Raw genomic sequence first — 27,541 nt, 5'->3', positions numbered from 1 at the left:
CCCCAATTTACCCCTTTTAAATCTACTCGGTGCTGCATGAAACCCAAGCCTAACATTGGTCCTGGTCTCTTACAGACATTTTTGGGGGTTCTGTGACTTCTACTTACATCACTTTTGTAGGCACGAGAAGCTTTTTGTAGAAAACAGACAGCCAAGCAACACACAGATCACAAAGACACAGACACAGTGCACGAACACACACAAGCCAAGTGTACTCTCTAGGAGGCAGTAGGAGCCCTCTAGACAAAAGCAGCAGTCAGGGTATCTAAACTGAAGCCTCAAGAAGCAGTAAAGGAAAAACAGGGAAGGGGGAGGGACCTGCTATGTAACAGGTTTTGGTAGCTAAGTGCAAAGTGCTCCACACCATCATATAGTTGAGCTGTTACGCAGTCTTTGGGGATGCAAGCTGATTCTGAGTTCCAAAATGCACCCAATGAAGAGAAGAAGAGGCCAAGGCAAGTAGTCAGCACTAAGACAGGAGAACAGCTAGTGTCTGAGTAAGAGCTCTTCCAAGGCTCAAATACCTATGGAAATAGGACATTGCTCTGATTTGAATGCCCACAGCCTGAGATGTATGTGCTGTTTCTGATGCTAGGTAACTGAGGAGATCCTTCAAAGAGAAGGCTATGACAGGATAGTAAAATCTTTTCCCTTGCCCTTTCTTGACAACTCTCTAATTTCATCACACGGGAACTTCCACGCAAATACCTGAAAACCATGTCTTTGCATCTACTCAGTGTGAAACTTTCCCAAAAGTATGTCCCAGAGGCACATCTACCTTTTCTGTCTAAACAGAACCTAAATACGTCCTTGTTTACAAACTATTTCGTGCTCAACCAAAATTGAAAGAAGAGACTATTTGGCTCACTAGTTTTCACATGTAGAATACCTGCTAATAATTACACAGAGAGTATTATCAAAGTCCAGAAAGAATCAAAATGGGAGGAACACTGACAGACTAAAGGCACAGCAGAGTTGGGACCCTCTCACAGGGACAGGTGTCAAGAGGTTCAGGAGGAGCAACTAGGAACTACATAAAGGTGAACTAGGACTAGAACACCTTATAAGCACATGACCTGAATTGTGAGGGTGTGTCAGGACTTCTTCATCTCACTGGCTGAGAGGTGCTCTTCTACCAGAGAAGAAATACAGTCCCAGGACAGCTCATGTACTTGGTAACAGTCATGGAATATATAAACAAGCAGCTAAACACATGAAATATGTATCTACATGGTAATTCTAACCTCGTTCATGGAGGAGTCTTCCCTTGATGTGGCGTCAACAACACAATGACTAAAGGATGGCAATTCTATTTTCCTATTCTTGGACTTGTTTGTTTGAGACAGGGTTTCTCTGTATAGTTGTCCTAGAACTCGTTCTGTAGACCAGGCTGGCCTTGACTGAACTCACAGACATCCGCCTGCCTCTGCCTCCCGAGTGCTGGGATTAAAGACGTACACCACTACCACCTAGCTCTATTCTTGTTCTGAATTAACAAAATTGGAAAGCAAATGTCTCAGCAGAGTTTCTACCTAGTATAACTGAAACACACTTAACTGTCTCACTGAAAGCAGGACAAGGTATCTTAGGGTTCCGAGGACATAGATGGGCAACTTCTATATACAAGTCTGCTAAGGGATCGACTATGATAAGCTCAAGGCTTTTCAGTGAGTGAATGGCTCATAAGAGAACTGGACACTCCTGGAAGACAAGGTCTCACAAAACAGGCCAAGAACAGAGTAACGGGCTGGCCCTGTGAGCACATGGGTTATGAGTGCTGTCTTTAGTCCTTTATCCTGGGTCTTAATGACCCACGAGAGGCAAGGGAAGGGGAGGGCGAGCCAAATGTTACCTTTTTCCCAGTTTGTTTCTCCACCATGTCGTTGCTAAGAGAAAAATCTTCTTGCTGTGGTGTTTTAGAACACCCACCCTTGGGCATCGTTCTCCTCCCCTTACTTGATCTTCATTTATGCTGCCATTGCTTCGTCATCAACTGTCTGCTTCAAAAGAAAAGATACAGCAGGTTAAAAACCACTCAACCCAAAGCATAAGACCAGGCCAATTTCATAGGAGTGCCAAAGAGACTGCTTAACCAAGATGTACAGTTGCTTTGACCTCAGTAGCCAGTAGCCTCACTCTGGGTAGAGAGCTGAGCCAGGGAGGGCTATTTCAAGAGGCAGCTCCCAGGATCATCACCAACAGGAACACTGGCTATGCTGCATAACGGGGAGTAGATAAGGAACTCACAACAGAACAGAATAACTGTCCGGATCCTGAAAGTCTATTCTAGGGAGCAGCCATTAGTACCTCATACCTGGACCCCTTTAAAATAGATGAAACCCACAATGAAATGTAGCCTGGTGATCCTAGCGACTATGTTCTTGCTCTGTATACTGCTGTCTTTCCCCACAAGCAAGGTCAGGTGAATACCCAGAGCAGTGAGTGCTCTGGCCCACAATTCCAACAGGTATCTCTCCAGCTCAACTTCCAACATCCACTCATCAACTTCAAAATTTTCTTGCTCTTCACACCCCTATGTAGAAGGTAGGAAGAGAAATACTCTACTTTTCATAAAACACCAAGGATACTGGTTAAGTCTATAATTCCCAAATAAAACATGAATGGCGCTGGGCAGTGATGGTGCATACCTTTAATCCCAGCAGAGGTGGGAGGATCTCTGTGAGTTTGAGGCCAGCCTGGTCTACAGCGAGTTCCAGGATAGGCTCCAAAGCTACACAGAGAAACTCTGTCTTGAAAAAAACCAACCAACCAACCAACCAACCAACCAACCAACCAACCAACCAACAAACCACAAGTGGCATGGGCAAATGACAAGTATAAGGGAGTCCCTAGAGGATCTGCAGGCAGCTTCAAGGTCCTACTCCATGTCTAGGGAGCCAGATCCTTCATCTGGGCTTGAGGTTCTGGCCTCTGTGCTTCTGAAAATGCCTTATGACACATGCTGCATTAATCACGTGCTTTATTTTCTGTAACTTGGCATCCTAAAAAGCTTGTTGGCCATGCACCAAATTTTAGAGATAGCCAAAAGCTTATGCAAGCCAACTACCCCCTCATTCAATCCTCATACACAAGCCAACAGATCCATGCCTTAACCATCCAGGACAGTTAACTTTAACCAGGCAGTCAGAGACCATCCTCAGAAGGATTATACAAACTAGTTGGTCCTGACTACTGTGTCCTGCCTTCCTCCTCTGTTGGGCCTTCTGACCAGCAGTGGGGCTTTAGTCTTCTTTGATTTTTTTGTGTATGGAATACACTTTCCTCCTCAAACCTCACTCTGGTTTTCTCTGTGGAAACACTCTCAGAACACGCTTTCCACCCACCTTCCAGTCTTTTTATATGTGTTCCATGTTTTTTCTCTACCAGGAGTTTCAGTTATTCTGACAGGAAAATAACATTTGCACTATAGCTTTTATAACCAGTGTATCCCTACACTTCATGTACATGGTTATATGAAGACTGAGGCAGGATGATCACAAGTTCAAGGCCTGCTTGGGCTACAGAGCAAGTTCAAGGTCAGTCTGGACAACGTAATGAGACCTTGTGTTAAAATAAAACATTTAAAAGCAATGTTTTAAAAGTTTAACTAGCACATAAAAGTCCAAGTGTTACAAAACAACAGTAACACAACACAACAAAATAAAGACCTTTTTGTCAGCCAGTCAGTCAAGCCACATTCACTGTTTCAGACTATCTTCCCTTAGTAAAGCACTCAGTGCCATGTTAGTCAAAGCACTTTCTAATGGACTCATCTGGGCCTACAGATAGCAGCCTCACTCCCTAGCTCTTTCTGTAGAAAGAATTGCTTCTAAATCTCAAGACCTTTGGGGATGGAAAGCACCTGTTCCGCAAGTATGATGACCTGAGTTAGACTCCCCAGCACCTATGTAAAAAGTCAGGCATGGCTGTGTATGCCTGTAACCCAGCATTAATGGTAGGAGAGGATGGAGGTGTGAGATAGATAGATCCTGAGAAATCTCTGGCTACAAAAGTCTAGCCAAAAATGTCAAGCTTTCTGTTCAGTGAAAGACCCTGTCTAAAGGCAATAAAAACGATAGAGGAAAATACAGGATGTCCTGCTGTATGCACACCTACACACTCATAGGGATGCAATACACACACACACACACACACACCCTTATGTACAATCTCAAGATCTTATCTTACTTTTCTGTGATAAATGATAAAAATTCCTGAAGTAGTTTCCTGATGTTTAACTGGCCTAAGAGCATTATCTAAAGTTATTTGGGGGAGTCAAGAAAGCATCATGGTTCATGCCTGGAATACCAACACTCTGAAGGCTGAGGCAGAAGGAGGTCACTAGTTTAAGGCCAGCACTGGCTACATAACAAGGACCCTGGGCTGAAAAGACTGTTGCAGTTTGGTTTTTGTTGCTGTGATAAACACTCTAATCAAAAGCAACCTGGAGGAAAGGAGCTTATTTTATCTCATACTTTACAGTCCATCATCAAGGTCTGCTAAGGCAGCAACTGAAGAGCAGAAACCATAGAGGAACACTTCTTACTGGCTTCTTCTACGGTTTGCTCAGCTTGCTTTCTTGTATAACCCAAGACTGCATGCCCAGGGGTGTCACTGCTCACAGTGAGCCGAGCCCTTCCACCTTAAGCATTAAGAAAATGCCCCCACAGACATGCCCACAAGCCAATTCCTCAATTTAGGGCCCATCTTCCCAGATGACTAGTTTGTGTCAAGTTGGTAAAAACTAAGCAGCACAGAAACTGTCTCAAACAACAAAAACAACTTTATTTTGAAGTAAAGGACAAAGCTGGCCAGGCCATCCATTGCCTGATCCCTCCACCAGCAGGGGCAGGGTGCTCCCATCCATGTCCCTACAGTGGATGAAGCCAGACATGGTATGTCTTTTTTTCACATGTAGCTGTGATTTCTCCATTCTTTATTTCTACTGTAAAAGTGATATGTCTCAAGCCTGACTTGGTGGTGCACACCTTTAATCCCAATACTTGGGAAACAGAAGCAGGCAAAGATGGAGGCCAGCTATGGCTAAATATCAAGACACAACTTTCTGGATGTTAGTTTTTGCTTGTTTTTAAGACAGGGTCTCACTAAGTATCCTTGGAAATCTGCCTGCCTCTGCCTCCTAAATGATGGGACTAAAGGTATGTGCCACCATGCCCAGCACTCATTTTGAGGTAGTACAGAACAAACCTAAGCTTAGCAAAGCCAGGCAAGTGCTCTACTGCTGAGCTATATGTTTCAGCCCAAAGGGCATCAGAGAAGAGAATAATGTCTGTATCTCTGATTTTAGCTCTGATAAGATACAACACAGGGCATTCTTTAAGTGTGCCCCATATCAGACACAGAAGCCCTCTGGCTCTAGAGATTATGCTATAGATTAAGGACTATCATTAGCCTCCTACCATCCCAGAATTCCTTTCCCCTGAAATAATGATGCACAAATAACAAAACTATAGGCAGCTTTCTGACAGCAAAGGAAAAGAAGACACCCCTCCCCCAACTAGTGGTATGTGATAAAGTGGAAAAAGCCACAGCCTGAGGAAGTTCTCAAGAGGGGCTAGGAACCCCACGTTCACAAGATTGGAGAAGACTCTTGCCAACCTCGCTGATGCAGTCTAGGAAGAAAGTCCAGCTGTAAATGGTATCATAGGCAGATCTAAGTCCAGTGCCTTATATGATCTACATACACCACCAGCCATAGGAGCTGTAGCCATTAAAAAAAAAAGAGTAGAGCTGTTAAGAGGAACACCAACATAAATATGGCACACAGAGCAAGGGCAGAGTTCAGAGAATTCAGGATTTCAAACTCCAAAATTAATCTGCTCATGCTTAGGAAGCCACGGGACCACAAACACAAGAGAGCCATGAAAAAGCAAGAAATCAGAAACAACTCCAACTGCTAGTACACTCTAGAAAGCTCATTAAGAGGCTAAAAGATTCAGAAACTAATGAGCCAAGTGGTAGTGGCACATGCCTTCAATCTGAGCACTCTAGAAGCAGAGGCAAGCAGATTTCTGAGTTTGAGGTCAGCCTAGTCTAGTGAGTTCCAGGACTACTAGGGTTACACAGAGAAATCCTGTCTCAAAGAATCAGGAAAAGAAAAGAAAAGAAAAGAGAAAAATAGACAACAACAACAAAGAAATTAACAAACGAGAGGAAAATATCTAAGTATTGCAAAGTCAATCTCTTATACAGACAATAGCCTATCAGGGAAGCAGACACCAGAGGATATAAATGTGAACAGCTTTGACTGGGGCTAAACAGCAGGAGTGAGCCAATATCTCACTTGCCAACAGCCAAAACACTTGCAGGAGGGTAGGAGCCAGGTCCTCTGTACAGGGAGACCAAATCATATGGGAATTCTCATGGACACCAGAAATGATGAAGGTCAATAAGCCGCTGGTAAGAGTTGGGGTAGGAGCACCCATGGAATTTCCAAACTGAAATGTTCAATTTGGCCACAACCATCAACAAGAATCAGTGAATAATGCAAAACCAGTGTGTTCCCTGTCCCAATCTTTTTTTGAGGAATGATATTAAGTTCTATTCACATAGGTCTCCATATCCAGCCTGCTTTCTATGTGTGCATAAGAACGGAGAATGTGTTTTATTAAGTTACTTTAATGTCTGAAGGAGGAAGGATCAAGGAGAGATAGTTAAGCAGTTAAGAGCTGCTGTGGATATCGCTCTGTATAAATAAAGTGCTGATTGGCCAGTAGCCAGGCAGGAAGTATAGGTGGGACAAGGAGAGAGGAGAATGCTGGGAAGTGGAAGGCTGGAGTGGAGGAGACGCTGCCAGCTGCCACCATGAGTACCAACATGTAAGATACTGGTAAGTCACGAGCCATGTGACAAGGTATAGATTTATAGAAATGGGTTAATTTAAGATAGAAGAAGTAGATAACAAGAAGCCTGCCACGGCCATACAGTTTGTAAGCAATATACGTCTCTGTGTGTTTACTTGGTTGGGTCTGAGCAACTGCGGGACTGGCGGGTGAGAGAGATTTGTCCTGACCATGGGCCAGGCAGGACTGGAGAAAACTCTAGCTACAAAGAGCATTTGTTGCTAAAAAGCACTTGTTGCTCTTGCAGGACCTTGGTTCAATTCTTAGCACCCATAAGTAACTCCTGTTTCAGGGGATCCAAAACCCTTTTCTGATGTCTGCAGGCACTAGGCACAAACGCAGGACACACACATACATGTATGCAAGACACTGATTCACATAAAATTAAAAAATTTAAAACCTAAAAATTATAAAAATATTTTGTGATATTTGAAAACTATATGTAATTAAGATTTCAGAGACATTCAGTTTGACTGAGATGCAGCTAACACAACCATTTCTTGTTACAGGATGTAACTGATGGTCTTTTGTATGCACTGAATACTGAGCTATAGGCCCCCTTGCCTTCTGTCAGGCTGTCTTAACTGCAACTGCCATGAAGTCTATTGTGCAGCCTTTCCAGCCCTTTTTGAGTTTGTTACAACCTCTGCAGGTGCAGTGGTTCTTAAAGTTTTGACAAATAGACTACTTTTCACGATACTGTTGAGATACTATGTGTGCATTCCATGGTACTGACAGTGTAACAGAAGGTAACAGTGGGATGGAGGTAGGATTTTCACACTCACTGATTATCCTAGTTTGCTTTTTTGGTGCTGTGATAAATACTATGATCAAAAGCGACCTAGGGGAGAAATAGAAAACCAATCAGCAAGAGAAGTCAGGACAGAAACTCAGGTAGGAGCCTGAAGCAGAAACCATAGAGCAGTGGTTCTCAACCTTCCTAATGCTGTGACTCTTTAATACAGTTCTTCCTGTTCTAGTGACCCCCAACCATAAAATTATTTTCATTGCTACTTCAGTATTGTAATTTTGCTACTACTATGATTCAAAATGTAGGGGCTGGAGAGATAGCTCAGCAGTTAAGAGCACTAGCTGCTCTTTCAGAGGACTCAGGTTCAATTGCCAGAACCTATATGGCAGCTCAAGACTGTAACTCCAGTTCCAGGGGATCTGACACCCTCACACAAACATACATGCAGGCAAAACACCAATGCACATTAAAAAAATTCGTAAATAAGTGAATCATAATGTAAATATTTTTGGAAATAGAGGTTTGCCAAGGGGTTTGCAACCCACCGGTTGAGAACCACTGCCGTAGAGGACCATTGCTCTCTGGATTGGAAATGAAAATGCTCCACAGACATGCCCACAGGCCAATTTAATTAGAGTCCTTAGCCTTAAATATTCTTTGACAAATGGAGACATGTATGAAGCACCTCTGATAGATATACATTACAGTGTTCTAGGATCAGGAAAAGCATCTGTAAATGAGAGCTGACAGCTGAACTGGATTCTTCATGGAATCCAATTTGTACTCAGACTATCTTTCTGTCCAAATACTAATAAGAAGTGAGCATCTAGCAATCACAGCCATTCCACAGTGACTATGAGGATTAGTTCCTAGGTCCTTGCAGATATAAGAGTCCATGGTGCTAAAGTTTCTCATGAAAGATGGTACAGTGTTTGCTCAGAACCTCTTCATACTCTTCCTGTCAGCTTAAGACATCTCTAGGTGACAATGGTACCTAACAACAACATAAACATGGTGCAGGCTGTTACATTGTGCTGTCTGGGGAACAGTGATGAGAGAAAATGCTTGTATGAGTTCATTATGTGACTGTTTTATTTTTATACTTTTTTTTCTATTTCTGGTTGACTGAACCTACAGGTGTGGAAACAGTCACAGAGAATCAATAGCATTTTCTCAAAAGTGGTTAATATAAGCCAATCATTTCAATAAAAACTGATTGTAGTTGTTGCTAATAATAAAATCTGAGCTTTCAAGTAGAAATAAACCTTAACTCAGGGACACTTGGTCTATCCTCCGCAAAGCCTAACGACTTCTCCTAACTTAAATGTACTGTGCTGAGATCCAGGGTAGTATCAAAGTGGCTATTTTTTAATAATGCAGAATAAGAAATCTGCACAATTCAATGAACCAGAATTCCCAAGATAACTGATCTTATGGTGTTAAAAATTCACAGACTGGGCAGGAGCAGACTGAAGTGGATGAGCCAACAGCAAATGATAGGCTAAAGCCTTCACACCAGCCACTGACAAGAAGAAATGGCAGTCATGAAGCCTCTTTCCTGCTGTACACATGTCTGTAATAAGTCCAGGCTTTCTTCATATACCGCTAGCAAAAAAGCTAAATCACAAGCAGTGCAAATGCCCAGCTGCACCCTCCGCATACCAGCCAGTCAGGGACTGATACATAAAATAATGCCACTTTTTTCACTATAATTTCATTACTGATTTTTGTAGCTACTTTTTAATAAAAATCCTTTAATATTCAAGTAAAACACTTTATTATTTTCAAGTCAACTAAACAATTTAATAGATATGCCCCATATAAACTAACCTCTCTGGGGTTCACAAATCCCTCCAAGTTTAGAGGTATACACCTATAGTACTAGCCTTAAAGACAATGGAGGGAAGAGGATCAGCTTGAATTTGAGGAGGCTTTCAAATTACAGAAAAGACTATTCTTTAAATTAAATTAAAAAAACAAAAACAAACAAAGATGAAACAGTGATTACCAACAGTATGACATTGGCAAAGAACTAACCAAATGAGGAGGAAGACAGAACAGTACCAAGACCATGCTGATGCTCACACAGGACTAGGACAGACTTTGGGTAGCTAGGGAAAGATGGCCCTGCCCTTCTGTAGCAAGCGCAAATTGAATACCCACATGCAAATGTGAGCTGGCTTCTATCTCACATCTCGTACACAATCTATGCCGAACAGAACAGACAGAAACATCAAGAAAACAGTTATACTAAGAAAGAACAATGTCAAGAAAACAACCCTAACAACTTGAAATCTTTTAACTACTATATAAAAAATACCTAGTATGGGGGCTGGAGAGATGGCTTAGTGGTTGAAAGCATTGACTGCTCTTCCAAAGGACCCAGGTTCAATTCCCAGCACTCACATGGCAGCTCACAAGTGTCTGTAACTCCAGTTCCAGGGCTTTTGATGCCCTCACACAGACCTACATGCAGGCAAAACACTAACGAACACAAATGAAAATAAATTATTTTTAAAAACCTACTATAAATTAAATCTGAAAAATTCTAACTAAAAAGACTTTTTCTATTAAAGAGGTCACTTTGAAAAATGGGAAATAATATTTTTTATACATGTAACTGGCAAAAAAAGCTCTTACTCAGAATATATAGAGTTCCTGCAAATCAGTAAAATAATAAGACTGAATATAAACAAGGGCAAACACTTTATAAGAGGTAAGGAAGTAGATAAAACTTCTGAACTTCACTATCAAGAAAATACAAACGGGGGCTGGAGAGATGGCTCAGAGGTTAAGAGCACTGACTGCTCTTCCAGAGGTCCTGAGTTCAATTCCCAGCAACCACATGGTGGCTCACAACCATCTGTAATGAGGTCTGGTGCCCTCTTCTGGCCTGCAGATATACATGCAGGCAGAACATTGTATACATAATAAATAAATAAATCTTTAAAAAAACGAAAGCTAAAATAATATACTGAATATTGGCAAAGACACAGTAAAGAAAAGTCATCATATATATATAGTCAGAATTATAAATCAATAGAACGAATCTGTCACCAACCACTCCTACTAAGTATAAGGTTATTCTACAATCTAGTGATCTGATCTGGAATAAATTAAAAGAAAAATGCAAAAATAAACAAATCAATAGATAGTACTCGATGTTCATAAAAGGTCCAAACTAAGCTGGATGTAGTGGCCTGTGTCTTTAATCCCAGCACTTGGGAGGCAGGGGCTGACAGATCTCTATGAGTTCAAGGCCGGCCTGGTCTACATAGTGAGTTTCAGGAAAGCTAGAGCTACACAATGAAACCCTGTTTTAGAAAAATGAAGAAGCCGGGCGGTGGTGACGAACGCCTGTAATCCCAGCACTTGGGAGGCAGAGGCAGGCGGATCTCTGTGAGTTCGAGACCAGCCTGGTCTACAGAACTAGTCTAGGACAGGCTCCAAAGGTACACAGAGAAACCCTGTCTTGAAACCCCCCCCCCAAAAAAAGTGAAGAAAGAAAGGAAAAAAAAAAAAAGGTCCAAGCTGCTGCCATGAAGTCACAATGTTATTACATAATACTAAACAACAAAGGAAATAATATGAAATTAATCTCACAATGAAGTTGATAAAAAGATACATTTACATAACTTTCTGGAAATGAGTCCAGTGCTTAGAGGTGTGATTAAGGAGGAAAATCGACTATGAAATGAGGCTGGGGTAATAGTCTAGGACTGGGTTATAAAGACTTCTAAGGTGAAGGTTATACAGGTGTTTGTATTGAGAAAAATAATGTTCCTACTTTATGGAATTGTGTTTCGCTTCATTAACAAACATGTTTAAAAAGTTAGATAATCATATTTCATTGTATACAAGTATGAAAAATTTTTAAAAAAAGCTGAATAAGCAATGCTAAAAAGATGGCAAATATTACACCTTGATAGAACTCTAGAAAGTAGAAGAAGCTAATGATAATGCCCTTGCAGCCAGACCCATTTTCCCTCAAGTAGTTGTGGCTGATTGTGTTCCCTACTGGGAACCATATTTTCATGGAAACAATGTGAGCCCAATTCAAGGCTATATGACATTTGGAGTGAGTCAAACCTGTACAACGCTTACAACAGGCCACTGTAATTGTAGAATAGGTACTTTTTCCCTTGATGAGATAGAAATACGGCTCTGAAAAGATGGATAGAAGAGGATTGGAGGGGTGGTTAAAAGGAAAAGCAGAAAGAATTCAGAAAGAGACTAAATGTGAAAAGACAGAAATATAGGCATGTGTATTAAAGGTGTGATGCAATGACTAAAAATTGCAATTGCAGAAAAGCATGGAAAACAGATCAAGGACAGTGAATCAACAGATATCTTTTAAAACAGTAGGAAATAAGCACATGGAAATGAACAGGGGAGGCAAAACAAATCCAGTTACAGGCTGGAAGAAGGCAGTAAATGCTAAATTACTGCTTCTGGGAAAGCAAGAGAGAAGGCTCTATGGAGACATCACTTTACAACTATCCATTCATTTATTGTCTCCAAACACATGAACAGAAGAATCAAAGTTGTATGCAGGGGCAACTTACAACTGAACACTGTTTCTGGGCACTATGGAATTCTGAAGACAGATGAACCATGGAGTGATGTCCATAATACCAAGGGAAGAAGCAAGTCCAGGAAGATATATACAGTCCAAAGTCTACTCAGAGATGTGGAGGATTGCTTACAATAAAAGAAATCTGAGTCGGGCCGAGCGGTGGTGGCGCACGCCTTTAATCCCAGCACTTGGGAGGCAGAGCCAGGCGGATCTCTGTGAGTTCAAGGCCAGCCTGGGCTACCAAGTGAGTCCCAGGAAAGGCGCAAAGCTACACAAAGAAACCCTGTCTCGAAAAACCAAAAAAAAAAAAAAAAAAGAAAAGAAATCTGAGTCGGGCAGCGCTGGCCCATGCCTTTAATCCCAGTACTCAAGGAACACAGAGGCAGTTGGGTCTTTGTGAGTTCAAGGCCAGCCTGGTCTACACAGGCAAGATCCAGGACAGCAAGAACTACAGAGAGAGACACTGTCTAGGAAAAGAAAAACAAAAAAGAAAGGAGTCTGGAGACATGAAAGGGAAGCTCAGCACAGCTAAACTCTGTTGTTCATTTGGCTGTAGAATAAAGGCCACATAACAGTAACAATCCCTATAGAAAAAGTACTTGACAAAATTCAGTGTGTATGACAAAACCCTCAGCAAAATAGGAATAAAGAGTATTCTAGACACTATGTGGAACACCTTCAAGGACAACTACACCCTAGCTTAATGGTGAGAGCTGCCTGGTTTGTTCCTACAGCTGGTGAGACAGCAAAGATGGCATCATCATCCTTCATCTCCCTGTTCCCTGTCATCACTACCACTGTTAATACTACACTGAAAGTACACATGAAAAACAAAATAAAAAAAAAATATCACTATTTACAAACACAACTGCCTACGTAGAAAAATCGAAAGGAATCCATCAAAAACTTCTGGATATAACAGTTCAGAAGGACAGTAGAATCCAAAACCAAGGCAGAAAATTCCTTTCTGTTTCTACATACCCATCAGTATGATGCAAACAGAAAAAAAGGCTCCAACCAAAATGAAAACATTCTAGACTCAAGTATAGAAAGGCTTTTTGTCTGATTGGTTGGTTTTCTGGGGCAAGGTTTTGCTATATACCTTAGGCTAACCTCAAACTTGCAATCTTTCTGTCTCAGTTTCCCAAGTGCTGGAATTAATACTCCTCACAAAAGCTTGTAAAAAGAGAAAATCTTGCCGGGTGGTGGTGGTGGTGGCGGCGGCGGCGGCAGCAGCAGCAGCAGCATCAGCAGCAGCAGCAGCGCACGCCTTTAATCCCAGCACTTGGTAGGCAGAGGCAGGCAGATCTTTGTGAGTTCAAGGCCAGCCTGGGCTACAGAGTGAGTACCAGGACAGGCTCCAAAGGTACACAGAGAAACCCTATCTCGAAAAACAAAACAAAAAAACAAAAAGAGAAAATCTTTCTAAACAAGAGGTAGGAAAAATTCTTAATTAGACATGACACCCGAAGCTGTACCTAAAAAGCAAAAAATTAATATGCTATCTTAAGTTGTAAAACTATTGCTCTGTTAAATACTTAATGTAAAGGGTGAAATGACAAAATTTGAAAAGACCCATGTACAAACCACAGGTCAGATAGCAGAACTGTATGCACACTGAAAAACAAAGAGTAAAAAGCAAGCCAACTGAAAATGGGGGAAAGGAACACAAGTGTGCTGGCTAGTTTTATGTCAACTTTACACAAGCTAGAGTCTACTGAAAAGAGAGAACTTCAATTAAGAAAAAGCCTCCATAAGACCCCGCTATAGGGCATTTCTTAATTAGTGATTGATGGGGGAGGGCCCACGCCATTGTGGGTGGTGCCACCCCTGGGCTAGAGGTCCTGGGCTCCATAAGAAAGGAGGCTGAGCAAGCCCTGAAGAGGAAGCCAGTGGGTAGCACTCCTCCATGGTCTCTGCATCAATTCCTGCCTTCAGGTTCCTGCCCTGCTTGAGTTCCTCTCCCAACTTCCTGTGATGTGGATGCATAAACTCAATAAACCCTTTCTTCCTCAACTTGCTTTTAGTCATGGTGTTTCAATGCAGCAATAGAAACCCCAACTAAGATAATAAATATTTTATTAAAGAGATGAAGACGAGCATACAGTGACCACCTGGAAAATGAAAATCAAAATCACACATAGGACAGAGAAGAAAGCTCAGTCAACAAAGTGCTTGTTTTCTAAGAAAAAGAATTGGGTTGGTCCCCATGGCCCATGCTCTTAAATGAACAAATAGGCATGCATTTGCAATGCCAGCACCCAGGGAGTAGAGACAGGCAGATTTCTGGGACTTGCTGGCCAGCCCAGTCTAGTTTACTCATTCATTTCCAGGTCAATGAGATTTATCTTAAAAAGGAAAGAGAAAGGGAAGGGTGGACTGTGCTACAGTAACAATACCTAACATTGCCCTCTGGCCTCTAGATACATCTGAACAAACAAACATGCACACATATATACACATAAAAACCATGAGCCTATGAGACTGCCTAAAACAACAATGCCATCATCAAATACTACAGAAAAAGCAGGGAAACTTATTGGGTGCCTCCTTATTGAGAACATGAAATGGCATTGCCACTGTGAAAATAGTGTGGGCATTGCACCACATCCTCAACTGCTTTCATAAGCAGTTAGCCCAGAAAAACAGAACCTTGTGTGCAAAGACCACAAAGACCTATAACACAAACGAAGTGAAACTGAGGCAGTGGTGGTACACACTTTTAATCACAGCACTCAGGAGGCGGAGACAGGAGGATCTATGTTCAAGGCCAGCCTGGTCTACAGAGTAAATTCCAGGACAAGTCAGGACTACACAGAGAAACCCTGTCTTAGAAAAAGAAGAGAAGGAGGAGGAAAGGAAGAAGCAGCAGCAATGAAACTCTTCAACAGCTATCCAAACAACATCAACTCAGTTCACATCACCATGTCTCTTCATTAATACAAAACAACAAACCAACTCTCACAGGCTATGAGGGAGCTACAAAGCATGAACCACAGCACAGCAGTTGCCTCTGGGAGATACTGTGGGAGAAAGACAGGACACTATTATTTTTGTTACATCTTAGGTGTTTAACTGTTTCAGAGTAAGAGTTGAGGGGGGGGGGGGAGGACACAGAACAGAAGATGAGGAAACTTCCTCAAGATGACTGACAGTTTAGATTTTAGTGGTAGTTTCTCAACTATCAATATTTTCTAAAAACCCACTGAACTAAGAATTTTAAATGAGTACATTTTATTAATAAAAACTACACTTTAGTAGTGCTGTTAAGAATTGACTAGCAAGGAATCTGTGGACACACTTAACTGCTACTCCAGTGAGTACTTACTCAATACAGTAACTTGATTCTTCAGTTCTGGTTCCCCATGCCTTGAGAATAAGAAAAAAGCCTAACATACAAACACCCCAAGCTCTCTTTTCAGGAATGTTAGTGTTCCTGGTTTTACAGCTATTATTCTGAAACTTCTAAGTATGTTGTGTGACATGAACCAAATGAATGCTCTTCAAAACCCTTATTTGCTAAATGTAGGAGATTTAGAAAGAACAGACAGATGAGAGGGCAGCAGACAGAAATTGCCATTTGCCCCAGCGGGCATTATCAGTCTTAAAGCCTGATGTATTCTCTTTAGGGATTCTTAAATCTTGGCATGCTAAGGTATGGAAACCACAGGGTAGACCCAGAAGCAGAAACCCTGAAGCCCCTCTGCAAAGCTGCTTGCCACAGTTTTCTTGTTTAGTAACAGAAAATAGCATAGGTTCTTAATATTGCTTATAAGATTCTTTTCCTAATTAAACCTGTTCTAAACTCCCTTACTGAGACCGTGCCCAGGAGAAATGACAACATTCGTGATCCTTGACCTATGATACCTAAGGCATCTCCTACACATCATGGTGTCTCTTACTCAGACCCTGGAAAGGCTAGAGCTCTCCAGTGGAGAATCAAGTTCTAGAGAATACCATACTGTCCTCCCTCCGCTCTGCTGCCCACATACGTAGTCAAAGAACAACAGACAGCCCTGGGATAGAAGCCCCAAGACAGAAATGGCATGTGCACCCCAGGAGTGACCAAACTCACAGGCTTCCTGATTTCTCACTTCTATAAAGACAGGATCATGTTCTCTTGGAGGCAAACATCATAAAAAGGTACTCCACAAACAATAAAGTTCTAAGTCCAAAGTAAAATAACTCCTGAGGGCTTGAGTAAGGAAAAAATGACAGGCAAAAGAAGAGAGCACTGAGTCATAAGGCTGAGTTGGGTGTGACTGAGTTCAGGTTTGAGCATAATGCTCCCAGAGGGAGTGACCTGATCTAGAGGCCATAAGCCACTAGAGGTCAAGACCCTTGGCTTTGCTCTCCTTACCTTACTGGTAGCTACTGGTGTACAACTGAGACAAACAGTGCCTTCCTATTTGCTTATAACAAAAGTAACTCCTGAAGAAGCTCCAGTTTCTTTCTACTCATATTTTCTTTGCTTCTTATTTTTTGGTTTTTCAAGACAGGGTTTCTTTGTGAAACAATCCTAACTGTCCTATAATTCACTCTGTAGACCAGGCTGGCCTCGAACTCAAGAGATCCACCTGCCTCTGCCTCCCAAGTGCGCCACCACCACCCAGCTCTACTCATATTTCTACAGTACTGTTTTGTTCTCGCCACAACAGGCTCTAAAATTCTGAATGTAATGGTGTCCAAATTGCAGGCACTGCAACAGAATAAAAAACAGCCCTGATGTCTCTGGCCCTTTCCTAAACACAACATTGCTAGAAGTCCTCTGGACTTACCTTACAGAAATACAGTACCACCCGCCACAGTGGAGCTGTCACAACTCTGTTGTCATAGCTGTGCTTCACTTCAGTCCAAAGTTATTTTAGCATGTTGACCAGCCATTACAGAAGTCAATCTCAGTTTCCAGAAATACTGAGTACAAAAGACAGAGCTGCCACATACCTTTTACCTCAAATGTAAACAACCTCTACAAATCAACATCCTGCACCAGAGTAGTCCACCTGTCACCACTAATCTCCAGAGTTCAAAATTTACATCAGATTTCACTTTGGGTGCTGTACATTCTATAATTCTGACAAACATATAATCACTTACATACACTATTACAGCACACCATACAGACCAATTTCACTGCTTTAAACATCCTCTGTGTTCTGCCCATCTGACCAGACAGATGTGGACCAGTTTTGTCTTTCTCAGAATGTCATAGAACTAGAATCATGTTGCCTTTTCAGGACAAGTTTCTTTCTTTAAAAAGATTTTTTGTTAATTTACTTGTGTATGTACTGGAGGTGCAGCACATGCCATTGCACACACATAGGGGTCAGAAGTCGGTTCATTTATTCTACTATGTAGGTACTGGAGATCCAACTCAGGTCAGTCTTGGGAAGAAGTGCACTTAGCTGCAGAGTCATGATGGGCTTCTTTCACTTTGCAATATGCATGTGTGATTCCTCCATGGTTAAACTGGTTTGTTTTTAGCAATGAATAATTTTCTATTGTCTGGCTGTGTCACTGTTTATCTACTCACCCACTGAATCAGCTGCTTCCAATTTTGGCAATTATAAAGAAAGACACTTTCTCAAAAGTCAATTATCAGAATAGAAAACACTGGAAGGTATAAACCCATCATCACATGAAGAATGTCATTCTGTTTACATGTTGCCTGTGTGAACTTGTGTGTGTGTGTGTGTGTGTGCATGTGCACAGTGTGTTGCAAACTGAGACAATATTTTTCTCATTATGAGATACAGTTTTTCAGAAACAATGGCTGATTTGTAGTCAGAAATGTTTAGGTCTATCTATAAAATACAGAAATAAAGCAGATCAAGGACCATTCATTATCTTCATCTTGTGTAGTACTAGTACATCAGTGATCCTTACAGCCTATTCTCTCAGGCTAGAATAAGAATATAAATTAACTCTTAGAATGTAAATTACTAATGCTGCTGGATTTCTGGCCTCAACTTCACTGAGGCTCCAAGACAGTATGAAGTTTAAGATGCTTGTCTTGAGATTAACTTTTACTTTCTATTCCATACAGTAGCCTTTTACTACTCTGCTGATTCAGTCTCCTCATTCACCACTTCTAGCACGCTGAAGAATAGATCAACCATAGCAGGAGCTCACCACAACACATTAGATTTCAAAAAACAAGACAGTGGGTTCTGGGGGCTGTCATGTCTATCAGAATCCTGTAGCGAAGTCAGGTAGAAATGACTGGCAGAGAGTTCTTTAACTTTTTGTTTGTTTGTTTTGTTTTCAGAGATAGAGTTTCTCTGTGTTGCCCAGGCTGTCAGGCTGGCCTTGAACTCACAGAGACCTGCTGCCTGCCTCTACTGCCCAAGTGTTGAGGTTAAAGGCATCCACCTGCACCACGTGGGGAGTTTTTTTTTAATCTTCAATGAGTGAACACACAGAGTTTGTCACCCAGCACCTGGAGGCAGAGGTAAGTGATCTCTAAGTTCAAGTCCAGCCTGGTCTACAGAGTTTCAGGACAGCCAGGGCTACACAGAGAAATCTTGTCTCAAAAAACCAAGAGGGGCGTGAGGTGGTAGTGGTGGTAGAAGCAAGTTTGTCTTGGAAAGAAGCAATAATACTAATATGGGATTGCATACTGACCCAAGAATGTAACTTTTAGAAAGTCATGTTTATTTGCATTTCTGTATTTCCACTAACCATATCAGCAGTTCATATAATTTCAAATGCATTAACCGTACCTTGGCTTGCATAACATTTTGTTTTTACAAATCACTTTTACTCAGATGATGCAGGCAGACATATTTAATAGAAATTAGATTCACACAGGAAAAGTGGTATACTCACAGCCAGCAACTGGAGGCCACAATCTCCATAAATACACAGTTCATTGCTGCCTATCTACTGGAAGGTCCTTCACAATCCACAGTCCAATGCCATAAGAAGCAGCAAAAACAACCTTAAGGCACACAAATCCCAAAGTTCTAAAGTCCAAGGCACCAAAACCACATGATACAACAATTTTTTTTAATGTTTCAGCAATCTAGAGGGTACCTGAATGGGTTATATCTTATGATTTCCATAGAAGAACTATGTGATGGATATTCTTGGTTGTCATATGGTTACGCACACTGTGAGGGATTTTTTAAAATAAATCATTTGATGTGGGAAGTCCCACTTCTAATCCAGATCTTTGAAGGTGGAAGATGTATCTTTAATTTGGGCCACACCTTCTGCTAGCAGCCTAAATAAAAGACAAGGAAGGAGGAAGCTTGTTCTCTTTTCGTCTGCTTGCTCTAGCGATCACTAGCAGGTCCATTCCTTCATGGGCACTGGGGCCTACTTCTTCAGGATTCTGGCTTTTATACTCAAGACTAGCTGACATATCCAGCCTCAGTGGACTGAACAACTACTGGATTCTTGGACCTTATGTTGATAGACAGCCATTGTTGGACTAGCTGGACCACAGCCTGTAAGTCATTTTAATCAGTCCTCTTAGGGGAGTTATACACAGAGGGGGAGAGGACTAAAAGAGATTACTGGAAGGAGGGACATTTTGGGGTCAGGTAAAAACTTGGCACAAGGGAATCTCCCAGGAACCTACAAGGAAGACTCCAACTTAGACTCCTAGCAATAGCAGATCTGGCCATCTCCTGTGACCAGATTGGTGCCTAGCCCAATTGTCAGAGAGGCGTCATCCAACAACTGACGAAAACAGATGCAGACCAACAGCCAAACATTAAGATTAGGTGGAGTTCGAGTAATCCTGCAGAAGAGGAGAAAGGACTGCAGGAGCCAGAGGGGTCAAGGACACCAAAAGATAATCACAGAATCAACTAACCTGGGATCATAGGAGCTCACTGTGACTGACAACCAGGAAGCCTGCATGGGATTGACCTAGGCACTTTGCATATGTTACACTTGTGTAACTTAGTCCTCTTGCGGCACTCCTAACAGTGGGAACAGGGGCTGTCTCTAACTCTTTTGTAGGCCTTTGAGACCCTATTACTCATAATGGGCCGGCTTTTCCAGTCTTAATACAAGGGGAGGTGCTTAGTCTTACTATAACTTGATATGCCATGTTTTCCTGATATTCACAGGAGACCTGCCCTTTCCTAAACAGAAACGGAGTGGATTTGTTCAATAAAAGAAATCCTCTTCTGTGTGTGCACACGTGTGTGCTGCTCATGCTTGCTCACAAGGCATTTTCCCCAGCACATCTATGTACTTTTTTAAAGTTTAAAATAAAATTTAAATAAACTGTACATGCTTTCAAAACTCTAATGAAGATCACTAGGTATGAAGCTCATTGGGAAAGTGTATATAGCAAGACAAAGCCCTAGATTTGATCACTAGCACATAAAAACTGAGTATGATGGCTACATCACAAGTTCAAAGCTAGTCTGGGCTACATGAGACGATATCTCAGGAAAATTATTGTTCCACTCTACACCATCATTCACAAACTTTCATTTTCACCTCAGACTAGAACAGGTGTCTTTTGCCATAAAATTATCAGAAAAATTGGAAGACTCTAGCTTGTAATCCCAGCACTCAAGAGACTGAGATAGGAGCACTATGGTAATTTTGAAAGCAGCCTGGGCTACAGAGTGAGTTCGAAGCCAGCTTCAGAAACACCAGTGAAACCTGAGAGCAGGTGGTATTAGGCTGAGCAATGGGAAATGGCGCTCTGCACGTAACATGCTCTTCTGTGGAATGTGATCAGAGAAATAATAATAAAAAACTTTAAATATAAGTCAAAAATTAAATTAAGCTCTATCCATGGAAAAAAATAACAGCTATAATGAGGGGTGAGTCAGAGTACAGAGTTCTGAAAACACCCAAATTAGATAGGATACTCAAAGCTGGGTGTAGTGGTGCAGGCCTTTACTCCTAGCACTTGGGAGGCAGAGGCCGGGGGACCTCTGTGATTTCCAGGCCAGCCTAGCCTACACAGAAGTTCCAGGATAGCTAGGGTTACAGAGAGACCCTGATGACCCCTCTCCACCATACCTATAGATGCAAAGCCTTCTGGGATGGGCCTTCAGCTTTTACCCAATTTTCAGGGAGTTTACAACCAACAAAGTTTTAAAAAGTCACTCTGTCTTTCTTAAAGTGTGTAGCCAAGTGGGGAAAATTAGATGACAGCCAAATGAAGTACAGAAAGAACAATTTACTTTTCAAATCCAATTTCATATAGATTATAATTTTATTAATGTACAGATGGAGATAGATATAATATATAAATGACTCCAAACTTCTTTGATATATAACCAGGAAATTAGAACTCATAACACCAAGTAACTTGAAGAAAATGTTGTTTATATGAAATATTGCTCCCAAAATTTGAGGTTTCCATGGTAAAGGGCTCAAATCCAGTTTTTCACTGATGGCTGGATGACACAAACTAACGAACGACACTGATTCTGCTGCAACTGTGGAAAGCAGAGAAGCAAAAACGGCCTCACAGTTCTACTTCTCACTGAACTAAATACAGAGGAAGGCATCTTGACTAGGTGAAATAACTAGGTAATCAAATCAAAAGAAAGCAGATGCTCGAAGATGAAACACAGCAACTGGCAGATTCTCACAGGTCAGAGGGATGTGTGTCCTCCTGTGAACAGATGCCACAAACAGCATCCAGGCCTTCCAGAAGGACTGTGTGGGCTGCCAGGCTTGTTGTTATAGCAACAGCTCTAAGCATATGTGCAGTGACACCAGCTGATTTCTGAAAACTGCAAGTAGAGGATAATTGCATTAAAAAAAAACAATAAAAAGGATTTCCAGAGTAAAGATCACCACCCATTCCCTCCTCTTTCCAGCCCACACTCTCTCTAGACATCATTGTTCAGCAAGGCAATAGCATGAAGACAAACGCAGTCTCAAGTCCCACATATGTCAGATCATCTGGATAATGACACACCTACAAAGCTATAAAACAGGGCCTTTGGATTCATAATCCTGAGCTAAAATGTTACAGGAAAGAAATAGCCAAGAGATGGTCTGGCAAGGGTAGTCCACCTGGAGAGATTTCTGGGCTCACTCTGACCCAGAATTTGTTCTACACTGGTCTCTCCACATACAGTCCTTTCTTTCAGGGACTTTGAAGCTTTCAGTAACTGGATTAAAGTTCAAGGCAGCCGCTAAGATGGTAAGTCTACACAAACTAGTCACCACCTGAAAAGAAATGGTGTAGCAGTCTGCTAAAGCAAAGGTTCCAACTGAAAACCACAGGGTTTTGGGAAAGCAGAGCAAAAGTTCAGGGTTTGGAATTAAAAATCTGTTTCTACCATTTTAAGAAAGATTCATTTCTTCTGATATGTGAGAAGGAAAAAGTAAGCATTTAGTGTAGTTTAGAGCACAAGTACCCTTGGGATAACCCAGCACACAGGCAAACAAATGGTCCAGGAATGAGTGTATGCACAGACAAGCTATCACCAAGTAGCAAGTTCCTGCAATGTCCTCATAGTAATACTTACCTATTCTTTCCCTTCTTTTCCTCTATCTCTCTCTTCTTTCAACCCACAATGCTAAGAAAAATATGTTTTTGGTTTTTTTAATTTCTCTTTTACCACATTTCTGAAGCTTCACCCAAAACTAGGCAGATAAATCTCTAAGTACAAGCTGACAATGTTTATGCCCAGGCTGGAGAGATGGCTCAGTGATTAAGAGAACTGGATGCTCTTCTCAGAGGACCTGGGTTCAATTCCCAGCACCCACATGGTAGCTCACAACTGACTGCAACTCCAGTCCCAGAGGATCTGACACCCCTACACAGACATACATGCAAGCAAAACACCAATGCAAATGAAATAAAACAAAACAATGTTTATGTCCTTTACACCTTTATTTAGTAGATATGGAGGGGGCATACATGTGCTGTGGTCCCCATCATGATGGTCACAAGACAACTTGGGGAATCACTTATTGACTTCCACCATGTGGATTTTAGAAGTCAAACTCAAGTCATGAGGCTTAGTAAGAAAGGCCTTTACTTGCTAAGCCATCTCACTTATCTTGGACTGACATCCTCAAGACATAAGTTGGTATTTCATGCTCCAAATGTATATTTATTGGTCCAAACAGATGCATTCTTCACTATTGTCAAAATTAAATACTATTCCATGGCACATACAACTTCATGTTATAGGGTTGATAAAAGATATAGAATTGTGCTTTTATCATCTTGACACAATGAAGAATCCCCTGGGAAGGTAGTATCAATAAGTAATTGTCTAGATTAGTTTGGCCAGTAGATACACATGTAAGATATTATTTAAAAAAAAAAAAAGCAAACTGTGTCTCTGTGTTTATGTGCACATATGTGTGGGTATCCAAAGTAGCCAAAAGAGGGTGTTGAATACTGTGGAGCTAGAGTTACAGGCAGTTGTAAGCTGCCAGATATGGGTGCTAGGAACTACATTCACATTCTTTGCCAAGAGAAGCAGTTCTTTAACCTGAGTCACATCTCCATTTTCATGAGGAATTTTCTTAGAGGTGAATGACACATTTCACGAAGGAGAGACTAAGTTGAGCCAACAGCAGTATGCAGCTATTACTCCCTTCTTTTGACTGCAGATGTATGTAATATAGCTAGTTCTCTTATGTTCTCTACCATGATGGACTATAACCTGGAATTGTGTACCAAGTAAACCTTTTCTCCCTTAAATTCATCTTATTGGGGTACTTTATCACAGCAACAGAAACAAAACTATGACAACAATAACCAAAATTTTGTTTATTCATAGTGTCTTTCTGCAATGATTCACCTCCAAATAGAAAGTGAGAAAACAAGAAAAAACAAACCGGGCTCCTATCAAATGCCACCAAGGTTTACAATTTATGTATATATGGTATCCATGATCCCCTAAAAAATAGAAAAAAAAAAAATCAACATTTTACCATAAGCTTCAACACTGTTTCAAAGAGCCAGCTGTTTATACTGAACTTCTGGCAAATTCTTCCAAAGGGGAGGGGGGAAGAGGGGAGAATCTAAGATTCTTTTTTCTTGTTTCTTGAGCAGAATGTTCATTTGTCATCAGTAGCAAGCATGCATTTTTATTATCAGTAAGAAGCTAAAAGATGTAAGGTGGTTACTGCCAGACAGAGAAATGACATTACCTTTAAATTGTTACTCTGTGATATTTATCTCAGTTTGGAAACACCAGAAAATCTCTTGATACGAATAGAAACAAACCCAACGATAATAAATTCTGACTAATGCAAACCATAGTTATAACCTGTGATGAAATTTGGGACAGGGGTTGCTTTCTTCCTTTTTTCTTTTAAATTTATCTATCTATCTATCTATCTATCTATCTATCTATCTATCTATCTATCATCAGCTTGATACAGTATAAATTCTTATCCTAATAGTGAAATGTTTCATTGAGGCTTGCCCGGTAATTGAGTAAAACCAAAACTTATTATAAGCCACAATCATCCTAGGGTCCCCCTTGCTATATAGCCTCCCTGGTTCTGTGGGTTGCAGACTGATTGTTCTTTGCTTTATATCTAGAATCGACTTATGAGTGAGTACATACCATGTTTGTCCTTTTTTTTTTTTAAATCATTATTCTCTCATATATTACATCCCAGTTTCCTCTCACTCCTCTCCTTCCAGTTCCTCCTTTCTCCCTCCCCTCTTCTCCTCCATTTCCCTTCAGATATCCCAAAGATATCAACCAAACATAGCATATCATGTTGCAGTAAGACTAGGCACATCCCCTTGTATTAAGGCTGAAAAAGGCAACCCAGTAGGAGGAAAAGGATCCCCAAAGCAGGCAGAGTCAGAGACAGCTCCCTGCTCCCACTGTAAGAGGTGTCCCATTAAGAATACCAAGCTGCACAACCATAACATATACCACAGAGGACCTAGGTCAGGCCCACACAGGTCCAATGATTGTTGGTTCAATCTATGTGAGCCCTGGTTAGTTGATTCTGTGGGCTGTTTTCTTGTGGTGTTCTTGGTCCCTCTGGCTCCTATAATCTTTCCTCCCCCTCTTCCAAAGAATTCCCTGAGCTCCGCGAAATGTTTGGCTGTGAGTCTCTGCATTTGCTCAGTTGCTGGATAAAGCCTCTCTGATCATGATTACGGTAGGCTCTGATTTACAAGCATATCAGAATATCATTAAGAATCATTTCAGTGGCTTTTTCCCCCCAGACGTGACATGTTTGGTTCTATCCTAGGATGGGCTATCCAGCCTTTGGTTCCTGGCCCTCCAAACATGTCAGGCATGGGCTCCCTGTTGTAGCATAGGTCTCATGTTGGACCAGTTACTAGTTGGCCACTCCTTACTATGGTGATATTTTATTTGTATGTTAAAAAATAAAGTTTGCCTGGAGATCAGAGGACATAGCCAGCCATAAACAAAAGTCAGGCAGTGGTAGCACATGCCCTTAATCCGATCACATGGCTAGCAGAGTCTCTGCGTGTTCAAAGACACACTAGGGAACAACCAAGCATGGTGACACAGGCCTTTAATCCCAGTACCAACCATAGAGACCTTGAGGTCTGTACAGACAGGCAGTAACAAGGAAGTGAGGTAGCCGGGCTAAGAGCCAATGAGAGGGCAGAAAAGCAAGGCAATAAAAGCCTAGGTAGACAGGAAGTAGCTCTCTCGCTTGGGAAACTACAGCGGCATAGTGAACTAAGGTTAGCTGGTGGCTCTCACTATTTCCCTGATCTCTATGACTTTCACCCCTATATTTGGCTCAGTGTTCCTTATTTAATAAGACTGTTTAGAAATTCGTCTACACCTTACCCCTGCATAACTTACAGGCAGGACAAATTGCAGGATGAAGGCTTTGTGGCTGGGTTGGTGTCCAAATTCCTCCAACGGAAGCCTTGCCTGGTTACAGAAGATGGTTAGTTCAGGCTCCGTATCTGCCATTATGAGGAGATTCATGTTTTTAATGAGCAATATATTCCACAGAGCGTGTGCATATACATGCTCAAGAGTATGAGAGAATGAAACAGAGATTTTGGTTAGTTGGAGATAAAAAGTGAATGCAAATCCTGTGTCTCTACTTGAACTGATAATTTGTCTGGTTCAGAACGTTACCTTAGTCACAAAACACAGCAGCACAGCATCTGAAGTTTCTGATCAGTCAATGCCAGAGAAGCATGCCTAACCAAGAGCTTCCATCACAGACAAAGGTCAAAGTGCATTCTGAAGGATCCATAGTTTCTAGTTTTGTAGGGTGTACCTCATGTTGAGAAAGAAACCTGCAGTGAAATGTCTCCACTGTCTTCTCTGCATTTGGTATGGCATAGCCTATACTTCATTAGCAATATAGGAGTCCCTTCCCTTCAATTAGATACAGTAAGCTAACAAGGAAGGAAGGAAAGCATCTCTAAGACTGCAACATATGGAGTCTGTGGACATAAATTTAAGCTCTAATAGCCCTGCACAGGTTAGCTCAAACACTCCGCCACTTGATGGCTAAAACAGTGAGCAAAAAAATTAATGTGTCTGTCTTTTCAGCTACAAACTTGGGGTGGGAGGAGAGAAACACTGAGGAGAGGAGGGACACAAGATTACTATGTTCCAAACCTTTAGGAGGGTTATGGGATCTGTGCTCTGTGGAAAGCAAGCAGCACACACCAAGTGCACAGCACACACTGGCAACTAAAATTAATGACAGCTTCCCAACCCCTTCAGGTCAATGACTGAGGTTTAACGATCCATTTCAAATTACACTTACATGGTTCTTTATTTTGCATGTTATTTTATTCATAGCATCTAACTAGTCTCAGCTGAACAGATGGCATTATTTCCTCATTACAAATGAAAAACTTGGAGCTGATATAATCCACATATCCCCTCACCTCCAGGCAATAGCACCCACTGGAGACCATGCTGTCAGCATATACCTTGCTGATGCATGTCTGTCTAAAATGACAGGTTTGATATCCTAGAGGTTGAAAACATTTCATCTACTAAAAAAGAATCCTGTTCTTCCCTTCTCCAAAGGCTGCCTGAGCATCTTGAGGAATAGCTCCTGGAAACAATATCATCTCAGAGGTCAGGGAAGGCTGATCAAGGCCATTTATACCATTCCTGAAGCTACTCGGTGCTTACAGGTTGAATAAGACACAGGGGGCACTGCTGACTTAATAGCGGGACAGGAGAGGTGTCTTGGCAAGTAAACAACCCCAGAAGAAACAGCTTTGAAAGTTTTTATCTTCAAGAACTCTAAACATTTCCTGGATTTCATTACAAAGCTCAGTGAAAGTAAAAGTAAAACACAACTGCTAGCATAACTAGACATCACAGAAAAAAAAATACAATAGAAAGGAGCCAAGAAGTGTTCAGTTAGCCAGGCAGTAGTGATGCACACCTTTAATCCCAGCACTTGGAAGGCAGA

The 27,541-nt window shown here is 41.5% G+C and overlaps 1 protein-coding gene across 6 annotated transcripts in view; it reads right to left on the bottom strand.

The window, feature by feature from the left end:
• Positions 1-27,541, bottom strand: part of Ankrd11 (ankyrin repeat domain containing 11) — a 205,938-nt gene that overhangs the window by 36,506 nt on the left and 141,891 nt on the right. For 4 of the 6 annotated variants that reach the window (XM_059263862.1, XM_059263861.1, XM_059263867.1 and 1 more), the window contains exon 3: positions 1,853-1,997. In XM_059263862.1, coding sequence (XP_059119845.1) covers positions 1,853-1,939 — 87 coding nt within the window. In that variant the 5' untranslated portion in view covers positions 1,940-1,997. Of the gene's footprint in view, positions 1-1,852; positions 2,001-27,541 lie in introns of all 6 variants that reach the window. The other 2 variants (XM_059263863.1, XM_059263864.1) reach the window with 1 other exon arrangement.

Source organism: Peromyscus eremicus, chromosome 5 (genome assembly GCF_949786415.1).
Source record: "Peromyscus eremicus chromosome 5, PerEre_H2_v1, whole genome shotgun sequence".
NCBI classification, from domain to species: Eukaryota; Metazoa; Chordata; class Mammalia; order Rodentia; family Cricetidae; genus Peromyscus; species Peromyscus eremicus.
The sequence above is the reverse complement of the archived record's forward strand: the minus strand, read 5'-3'. Positions and strand labels throughout refer to the sequence as shown.